General features: G+C 39.5%; 1 protein-coding gene across 2 annotated transcripts in view; it reads right to left on the reverse strand.

Moving 5' to 3' along the window:
- The window catches only part of LOC116094033 (arylacetamide deacetylase-like 2), a 10,098-nt gene extending 7,888 nt beyond the window's left edge, over positions 1-2,210 (reverse strand). For both annotated transcript variants that reach the window (XM_031376012.1, XM_031376011.1), the window contains exon 1: positions 2,040-2,210. In XM_031376012.1, the coding sequence (XP_031231872.1) occupies positions 2,040-2,177 (138 nt within the window). In that variant the 5' untranslated portion in view covers positions 2,178-2,210. The remainder of the gene's footprint in view (positions 1-2,039) is intronic.
- Between the last annotated feature and the right edge of the window lie 8,355 nt (positions 2,211-10,565).

The raw sequence follows: 10,565 nt of genomic DNA on the forward strand, positions 1-10,565 counted from the left end.
ATTCATTCCTTGGCGCAGCAGAACTGTCAACTCTTAGCTTAGCTACTATGGAGGTAAAATCCTTTGGTTATGTGATATTCATTGAAGTACAGCCTTATTACAATGAACTCCAATATCTAAAAATTGTTCTTATTTTGGGCTTGTACCACAGTATGAGCCAAGATTTTAAGCTCTACTAAAAACAAAACAAAACAAACAAACAAATAAACAAAAGACTTTATTTATGTTCATTTAAAAAATACTAGTAGTGATGTATTATTTTAAAATATATAGTCAATATGTTTTCAATTATTAAAAATTTATATTGAGAAAACCATGTATTTTCATTAGATAATGAAAATGTGATATTTTATACATATAACACTATTCAAATATAAAGTTGAAATCATGAAATTTGCAGGTAAATTGATGGAGCTTGAAAAAAAAATCATCCTGAGTGAGGTAATCCAAATAGTGTAGGTATTCTTTTATGTGTGGATTTTAGCTTTTAAGCTTTTAATAGGCATACAAAACCTATATAGCCATAGAGATTAGGCATAGAGTAAGGGACTATGGAAAAGTAGTGGGAATCTCAAGGGAGAGGAAATAGATTACACTGTTATGGAGCAAAAGTGAGGAGACTGGAATAAGATATGTGACATGTCTAGATGGGAAAGCTGGCAGCCCTTCTCCAGTGCATCAGATAGCAATTTTTCATCTCCCATACTTTTGCATGACTCTGTCATTCATTGTTTTCTTCTATCTTCTGTCTAAACTTCCTACCACCTTTGTATCAGTAAGACTTCCAGACAAAAGCCTATTTTAGTTAATGGTAGCCTGGTGTATTCTATGTGTTCAAATTATATCACTGCCATTTAAAAAAAGATATGAGTTTCAGCCAGCAACTTAGGACTCAAGAAGATAATAATAGCAGCAGACGTCAAGAAGTGGCTTTTGATCACGATGGGTCTTGGGGACATGTCAGTGAACTTTCAGATTTAAAATAAAACTGTTCTGCTCATGAGAACACAGTGCAGCTTTCTAGAAGATTTTGCAGATCAAATATCACAACAGAGTATGATATCAGCCAACTATCGTCCACAAATAAATGTAGCAAAGTGATTTGAGGAAACAAAATGCCACTATCTCTTCTGCATGTTGTTAATACATATTTCATCTAATTGTAAATATATTAGTTGTACTAACTTATAATGATATCATCATCATAAGAAAAACTGTTCACATAGTTAATATTGACAAATGTACTCAAGTCAAAATTAATTTGGAAGCCTCAGGAAAGCAATACAAAGAATGTACAAAGCTTCTGAGAAGAGAAATCTTGAGAAGTAATTTAAAAAACAAAATTACTGGAACCACAAATAATTAAATACATCAAAAATTGAAACTTAATTAACATAAACCAGTGAGTTTTCAAAGACTGTATTAGCTTATTGCATTGCTGAAAATATCAAATACATCCAATCTTCTTAATTCCCAATATTTAGACATACTAGTTTTTATTCTGATATTAATATATGGCAACTACATTTAGTATTATAACAAACACTGTATGTCCCCCTGCTTATAGAAAATCATTTAAGAATGTTAGCGATTTTTTTAAAAACCAGGATTATCTGGTTTACATATCACAAAGAAAGTCAGTGATGGTGTCACATGCTTTTGAACCCAAAACTCGGGAGACAGAACTCTGAGTTGAAGGCCAGCCTAGTCTATAGATTAAGTTTCAGGATAGACAGGTCTACCCAGAGAAAGCCTAGCTTGAAAAACAAAAACCAAAACAAGGAAACAAAGACCCCTCCCACAAAAAAACAACAGTCAAAATGAAACAAAAACAAAAAAAACCACAACAAAACCCCCAACCATCCACTGCCATCACCACCAACAACAAAAAACAAAAACAAAACACATAACAAAAAAAATGATCAACCAACCAACGAGACAAAGAAAAAGTAAAGCCTGAAATCACATTCAAACACTTTGAATTTAAAAAAGTTTCAAATATAACATGGTACTCCAATTCCCCATTTAAAATATATTACCATATATGAAACCACTTTTACTGTTGCATCCAAATATCTCACTTTCCAGGGCTCTTCAATATTCTCTGGAATGGGTGAATAAAGAAAATAAGCAAATAAAATACAAGAGAATCCAAAGCACAGACTCTTGTAGCCCATGATGAATCTACTGCGAGCTGTGTGCTGTGATAGTGAACGGCATCCCATATATGGAACAGTAAGACAAAGGTAGGTAACCTGTGTGAGGTACAATGACGGCATTAGCAATAGTGACGTCACATTGAGTTCTAAGATAAACCACTGTTGAAACTGGTTATGTAACTGCAACGCTTTGTGGAACAGAATTTACTGTAAAATGTCTGATAATGTGTGCAGCAGTGGCAAAGCCTTATGAGAGCAGTGAGTTCCTGTTTCACTACAGAACACCAGAAGAGCAGAAGCATTAAGGAACCTAATTAGAGCACATGAAAAAGACCAAGAAATCCCTTTGTTCTATTGCCATTTGCAAAGAGCAGTGTCAACAGTATAAAAGCAACATAAAATGTTAGGAAACATTTGGTCATCCTTAAGGCTAACACCCACAGCACAGGTTGTTTAGAAAATTTCAATGACATGAAATTGCTATTCCTTTCCAACTTACAAACCAATTCTTCTGATACTTAGATTTGTAAGTAGCTCACTACATATTAAACATAAAGCTTGTAGATTCATATAGTTACTTGTACAATCATGGAAAAATTGCACTTTGATTAAACAGATACTTTTACATCCTATTAGTCCATATATTCATATGTTGAATAAGACTTGGCATCATCTGTTTTGTGAAAGGCCTCCTCTCTCTTAAACATAGTCTGCCAGCTCTTCTACAGCCTACCTCAGGTGCAGGCTCTCCCACCTTCCTCATTAACCTATTGGGGCAGAAGCCTTTCCTGGCATTCTTGCTCCTCTCATGTTGTAATCTTAATGCATCCCTGCTTGGCGTCCATCATCAGGGCCAAAAGTCATTCTCCAGTTTGGGAAACTAAAAGGGTATGAATCATAGATGGAAGAGGTTAGGGAGACTGCAAACAAATTGAAAGGAACAATCCCGCATGTGCATCCTGGAAGCATCAACCCACTATTTTTTATTTTGCATATTCTTCCTATACTCTCTCCTCTGAGGTGCATAGAACTCACATGGAATTCAATCGACCTTATCCTCCCTCCCAGCCAGCCAGGTTAGCTCTGTTTACCCTCAAATTTTCAAAGACAGAATTTATAGACAGTAAGAAAGAAAACATTAAAAAGCATTAATTAACTGTCTGGTTTTTGACATCACACTTTATTTTCTAATAGGTTTTAGTAAAAACAAAAAAACATGAAGGCACGAGGACATGCTAATAACACTTGTCTCAACAGAATCAGAGAAAACTATAAATGTCAAAGGCAGCAAAGCCTGAGAGATGTTTTTGTGCATTGATCACATGTGTGTCCAGTTGACTCTTATGAGCACAAGAGAAAACTGGTTGGGGGATGGGGGTTGCTATGTTGGAAGAGATTGAGCTTGAGTTGGTGCAAACTGAGAGAAGACACAAAACCACACTGCAGTATCTCAGTGAATTGCAAGCAGTATAAACACAGAGGAATCCCCAACAAACTCACAACTGCTGATAAAACAAAGTGAAAAACCTCATAGTAAATAGAATTCTCTGGTGACCCTCAAGGTTCCCAGTCACTGGGAGATAATTTTTAATCTGGCATAGTCAAACAATAAACTTAGTTCTCTGAGAAGAAATTTTGTAGATGAAATAAAATTTTCCAACAAGGAGCCTTCTGACCAGGTGACAAGATTAGATAGCCTGACCAAACATGTGGTCCCTTAAAGCAAGGATTTACATTTTCTATACAAAAGGCAAGCCTGAGAGGGGAAAAATGGAGACCACATGAGAGTCTCTCAATTGCCTCGAAGTAAAAGAGGTCACATGGCAACATTTAAAAAAGAGATTTGTTACCAAATAACTGAAACAAAAAGAAAAGCCTAAGAACATATTTAAGCCAGGTACTGTGGGGCAAAGCTGAATTCCCAGCAAGAGGGAGTTCATTTGGAAGAAGAATTCAAAGTGAATCTTGGCAGCATAGCATGCTCCAGGTCAATTTTACTATGAGGCAATACCTTTCCTCAAAATATAAAAGAGACAGGCAGGGAGGAAGAGATACAGAGAAATGGGGGGGAGAAGGATCAGGAGGGAAAGAGGGAAGAATGGGAGAAGAAGGAGAGAAAAAGAGAAGGGGGAGGGGAAGACAAAGAAGTAGACAAAGTAGGAGGGGAGAAGGAAAAGAAAAGGGAGAGGGGGATGAGAGAAGGGGGAGGGAGAGAGGAGGGAGTGGGATAGGGAGTAATAGGGGTACCAGTATGGGGAGAGGAAGGGGGAGGGAGAAAGGATGAATGAGGGGGAAGAGGAGAGGAAGGGGGAGAGGGAGACAGAGGGGGGGGGTGAAGAAGGAGAGATAGCATGATTCCTTAGTTCTACAGCCATAGAAGAATACAGAGGTTCAGTATATAATATTCAAAGATCTGTACCTTGTAGCCTACTTTTGCTAGCTGGTTTTTAGTTCCCACCAGTCCCTGGCTTCACACACAACAGGCAAACCTAGAATGATGTTTTTGGGGATTGAGCATCTAAGCCAAAGCTGTAGGCATCTGATTTTTCAGTGGGGGTTGTGAGAGGGTATCCCAATTGCTGATATAAATCTTAATCACTGGGAGGAATTTTAATGCTGTTTCCTTGGCCAGCCATTTGATAAAAAAATTCAAAGTGGGCATTAGGCTATCAGAAGGCAGACTGTCTTACAAGAACTAAGAAAAATGAGGTAGGGTGGGGTCAGATCTTCCACCTCTATCACTGGCATATGGTGCTTCTTCTAATGCGTATTTCTAGGATGATCATCTGAATTAAGGACGATGAGGTCACATGGATTATTTTCATGACTTCTAGTCTGATACATTGAGTATTTTGATCCACACATCTGTTTTTACGTCTGCATCACGCTTATTTCATTCCTATGGCTTGACACTAAGAAATCTAGTATGAAGATTCGTGGGGATTTGTCAAGCAGTATTCTTTCCCCTAGAACTCTGTTGCTGTGCAGGATCTTTTATGATTCCTAATGCATTTACGATTGTTTTGGAATGACACTGCAGTTTCCCTCCTTCACCTCTCTCTGCTCCTCCAGTTGCCACTCCCTGCCTCTCCTCCACCCCCAACTCCTATCACCTCTTCCCTTTCTCTTCTTAAGGAAGAGATAGTTTTAATGAATTTCAACCAGCCATGGCATATCAAGTTGCAGTAAGAGTAGGCATCCCTCTTCTACTAAGGGCAGACAAGGCAACAGAGTCAGAGACGTTCCTCTTCCGACTATTAGGAGTCCCAGGTAGAGATCAAGCTATGCAACAAGAACGTATGTGCAGAGGAGCTGGGTCAGGCCCATGCAGACTCCTTGGTTGGCACTTCAGTTTCTGTAAGCACCTATGGACCCGAGTTAATTGATTCTGGGGTTTTCCTGTGTTGTCCTTAACCCTTTTGGCTTCTGTAATCCTTCCTCCTCCTTTTTTGTGGGATTTCCCAAGCTCTGCCTTATATTTTTCTGTGGGTCTCTGAATGCCTTTCCATTAGTTGCTGGGTGAGCCTCTCTGATGACATTGGACTAGATGTCAATCTATGATTATAGCAGAATATCTCTAGGAGCCATTTCATTGACTTTTTTTTTTATTTGCTACTTATGTTTGGCTCTGTAGTTGGCCACTGGGTTATCCACCCTCTGGGCAGTGTCAGCAGTGAGCTCACTCTCATGACATGTGTCTCACGATGGACAAGTCATTGGTTGGTCGTGTGCACCATTTCTAAGTAAACTTTATTTCATTACACATCTTGCTGGCAGGACAAATTTTAGGTTGAAGGTTTTGTGGCTGAGTTGGTGTCCCAATCTATCCATTGGAAGTATTGCTTGGTTCAAACCTTCTGATACCTGATCCCTCCTGTTCCAATCCCCCACCCCATCTCCTTCCAGTCCCCTCTCCCTATCCACCCTTGATGAATATATTCTGTTTCCCCTTCTCAGTGAGATTCAACTCTTCCTGCTTGAGCCTGCCTTGTTAGCTTTTTGGGTGTGTGGATTGTAGCATGGTTACCCTTTATTTTATGGCTAATATCCACTTATAAGTGAGTACATATCATGTTTGTCTTACTGTTAGCCTGTGTCTTTTTACTGGGGAATTGAGCTCGTTATTGCTGAGAAATATTAATTACTAATAATTGTCAATTCCTGTTATTTTGATGATTCTTGTGGTAGTGTGTGTGTTTCTTCCCCCCCCCCGCCCCGTCTATGTGTGTGTGTGTGTGTGTGTAATTATTTATTTCTTGTGTTTTCTTGGACAGAGTTAGGTTTCTTGCATTGAAGTTTCCTTCTAATAGGAAGGAAACTCCTCTATCTCTTCCTTAAGAGAAAGGGAAGAGGTGATAGGAGTTGGGGGTGGAGGAGAGGCAGGGAGTGGCAACTGGAGGAGCAGAGAGAGGTGAAGGAGGGAAACTGCAGTGTCATTCCAAAACAATCGTAAATGCATTAGGAATCATAAAAGATCCTTCCTCTATAGGGCTGGATTTGTGGATAAATATTGTTTAAATTAGATTTTATCATGAAATATATTGTTTTCTCCATCTGTGCTGATTGAAAGTTTTGCTGGGTATAGTAGTCTGGGGTTTTTCATCTGGGGTTTCTTAGAGCCTGCAAGACATCTATCCAGACCCTTCTTGCCTTTAGAGTCTCTGTTGAAAAGGCAGGTGTAATTCTAGTAGGTCTGCCTTTTTATGTTACTTGGCCTTTTTGTTGCAGCTTTTAATATTCTTTCTTTTTTCTATATATTTATTGTTTTGGTTATTATGTGATAGTGTGCGGGAGGGTTTTCTTTTATGTTTCAATCTATTTGGTGTTCTGTAATCTTGTGCCTTTAGAATCATGTCCTTCTTTAGGTTAGGTAAATTTTTTTTCTATGATTTTGTGGAAAATATATTCTGGGCCTGGTCCAGGAGTCTTTTTCTTCTATTCCTGTCATTTTTAGGTTTGATCTTTTTAGAGTGTCCCAGATTTTCTTGATGTTTTGTGACAGGAACTTTTTACATTTAGCATTTTCTTTGACCAATGAATGAATCCCTAAGATTCTTCCACCTTTTGTATTATGTTGGTGATGCTTTCATCTGTAGTTACTGTTTGCTTACTTAGATTTTCTGCATCTAGAATTTTCTTAGTTTCTTTTTCTTTATTGCATCAATTTTAATTTTCATGTCTTGAAATTTTCCTTCTCCTGTCTTTTTTTCCCCTTTTGTCTTTCTTTATGGGCTTTATTGACTTCCTCAACTTTCTGTTTGTCTTTTCTTCTATATTTTTAAGGGATACTTTTCATTTCTTCTTTAAAGACCTCCATCATCTTCATAACATGGTTTTAAGATTGTTTCCTTGTGTTTCATCTGCACTGCAATGTCCAGGTCTTGCTGTGGCTCTGGTAATGCCATGTTGTCCAGGCTGTTGGTGACTGTGTTCTCACACTGGCATTTAGCTATATGAGGCTAGAATGAGTCTAGGCCTAGGTGCTGATCTCTGAGTTTGTCTTTGTTGGATGGGTGTTTGTGGCACTAAAGGTGGGAGCCTGCTGATGAGGCCAATGGTTCTCTCTCTCCCTGGTGTTGACCTGTGGCTGCACAGTGTGCTAGTTAAAAAGGGAGGCAATGTTTAGATCATTGATCTGATCTTGATTTAACTTTGGTACCTGATATCTGTCTAGAAAATTGTCCATTTCATGCAAGTTTTCCAGTTGTGTTGAGTAGGATCTCATGGGTTTTTGGATTTCCTCAGTATCTGTTATTATGTCTCCCTTTTCATTTCTGATCTTTTTAATTAGGATAATGTCTCTGTGCCCTCTAGTTAGTCTGGCTAAGGGTTTATCTATTTTGTTGATTTTCTCAAAGAACCAGATTCTGGTTTGGTTGATTCTTTGTATAGTTCTTTTTGTTTCTATTTGGTTGATTTCAGCCCTGAGCTTGATTATTTCCTGCCTTCGACTAGGGTCCCCAGTGGAAGAGCGAGAGAAGGACCCATGGAGCTGAAGAACTTGCAGCACCTTAGGACAAACAACAATATGAACTACCTAGTACTCTCAGAGCTCGCAGGGACTAAACCACCAACCAAAGAGTACACATGGTGGGACTAATGGCTCCAGCACCATATGTATAGCATAGGATGGCCAAGTCTGTCATCAATGGGAGGAGAGGCCCTTGGCCCTGTGAAGGTTCTATGCCTCAATGTAGGGGAATGCCAGGGCCAGTAAACAGCAGAGGGTGTGGTGGTGAATAGGGAGAGGGGGGAGGGAATAGAGGTTTGTTTTTGTTTTTGGTTTTTATTTTATTTAATTTTGATTTTTGGAGGGGAACCTGGGAAAGGAGGTATTGTATGACATGTAAATAAAGAAAACATCTAATAAAAAAAGGAGGCAATGTAGGAAAGAGAAAATAGGCTGATCAAGTATAGAGAAGGAAAGGAGAGGAAGGAGAGAGAGAGAGAAAGGAGAGGAAGAAAGCAAGAGAACAAGAAGGCAAGAGAAGAGAATAAAGAACTGGGAAGAGAGGAGAGAGAGAGAGAGCAAGAGAGGGAGAGAAGAGAGGAGACAAAGAACAAGAGAGTGAGGAGGGGTCAAACTGTCCCTTATATTGTATGGGGTGTGGCATGTCTGGCTTGTAGTCAGATGACTGGGGGTAGGGTCCAGCTAGAATGCTGGGAGCTTGGAGCATTGTCTGTCTGATAGAGCACACATCTGCAGGGGCAGCTGTGAGGGGTTGTGACTGAAACAGGAACCAAAGACTCAGGAGTTACGGCCAAGCTCCTTCTGCCTCCTCCAAGCAGAAATTGCCTGCAGGAGTTCCAGGGCTCAAAGCCAAATACTCTACTGAGCCTAAGTTACCTGAGCAGATCATTGCCCAACACTGCTCCAGGTGGGTGTGTTTTGTTTGCTCCAGGGGGTCTGTAGGTGTTTTGTTCCCTGGCTTTGTTTTCTGTTTGGCCTTTTGGTGTTTTGTGACCTTAATTTCTGGTGACTTGCTTGACCTCTGAACCACTAGAGCATCTTTGACCAGGTTAGGGGCTGTTCTTCTGAGCAGTGTGGCCTACACCTGAGCAGTTGGAGACTGCTGGAATTGGGGACAGGAGCTGGCACATAGGACAGGGGCAGTAGGCCAGTTCAACAGGCAGTGGCTCACTCACCTGTCCTTCTGACTGGTTTTGCCTACCCCTGAACATCTGGAGTCTTCTGAAATTGGGGGTAGAGGCCCAGCCACGGTGCAGGCAATGTGGTAGGCATTGGTAGCCACAGTAGAGTGAGTCTTGGGGAACCACATCTAGGGAGTGGGGCACTTCTAATGTCAGGGGCTCACTCACCTACCCTTCTTAATGGTTTTGGTCTGCTACATGTTCTTCTTAATCTAGGCTTTCAATGTATGTTGTAAAGTTATTTGCTTGTGGTATTTATAATTTCATAAGGTATATACTTAAAGTTTTTTTAAAAATATATTTTCTTTAAATTTTATTTTATTCTAGAAAATGTATTTTCCTTCTGCTTTATTTTTTTTTAAGATTATAAATTAATTACAATATTTCTTCTCCCTCCAAATCTCCCCATACACCTCTCCTTATTATGCATTAATGCCATGGTCTCTTGATAGTCTGAATCTAAGAGTAAGTAGAGAATATTCTTGATCTCATTAGCACAGGAACAGACTCCCTAAAAAAGTACACCAAGAACAGCATTAAGAACAGCAATTAAAAATGGTACCTCATGAACCTGAAAAGCTTTCCTGTGATAAAATTCACCACAGGACTTTTATCACTTTTTTCCTGTGATAAAAAATGACAGGGTACCAGACTGAAAATATCCTCACCAATTACTCATTGTATGAGTGTTGGTATCCAAGATATAGAAAGAACTGAAAACTGGACACCAAGAAAACAAACAACCTAATTAAAAAAATGTATAGTAGAGGATGGTCAAGTCGGTCATCAGTGGGAGGAGAGGCTCTTGGCCCTATGAAGGTTCTATGCCCTAGTGTAGAGGAATGCCAAGGCCAGTAAGCAGGAGAGGGTGGGGTAGCGAGCAAGGGGAGGGGGAAGGGAACAGGGGTTTGTTCTTGTTGTTTTTTGTTTTGAAGGGGAAAGTGGGAAAGGAGATATCATATGACATGTAAATAAAGAAAATATCTAATAAAAAAGGACCTCCCCAAAAAGAAAGACATATGAAGAGAAGATAGCTTCATATTACCTTACGCTAAATACCCTGATATGCTACCACAAGCAGATAATTTGTGTCCTCCTACCAAAGACTTGACGAATAAAGAGGCATTACATAAAAAAAAAAAAAAATGAATACAGGATTTGGAGTTTGAGCTGCTGGTGTGGCAGTTTGCAAGAGTTTGGTTACAGTGTCAACTGAAAGCATCTGAACCAGAATGTTTGTTGGAAGGCAGCACA

This window comes from Mastomys coucha, unplaced genomic scaffold (genome assembly GCF_008632895.1).
Source record: "Mastomys coucha isolate ucsf_1 unplaced genomic scaffold, UCSF_Mcou_1 pScaffold16, whole genome shotgun sequence".
Taxonomy (NCBI): Eukaryota; Metazoa; Chordata; class Mammalia; order Rodentia; family Muridae; genus Mastomys; species Mastomys coucha.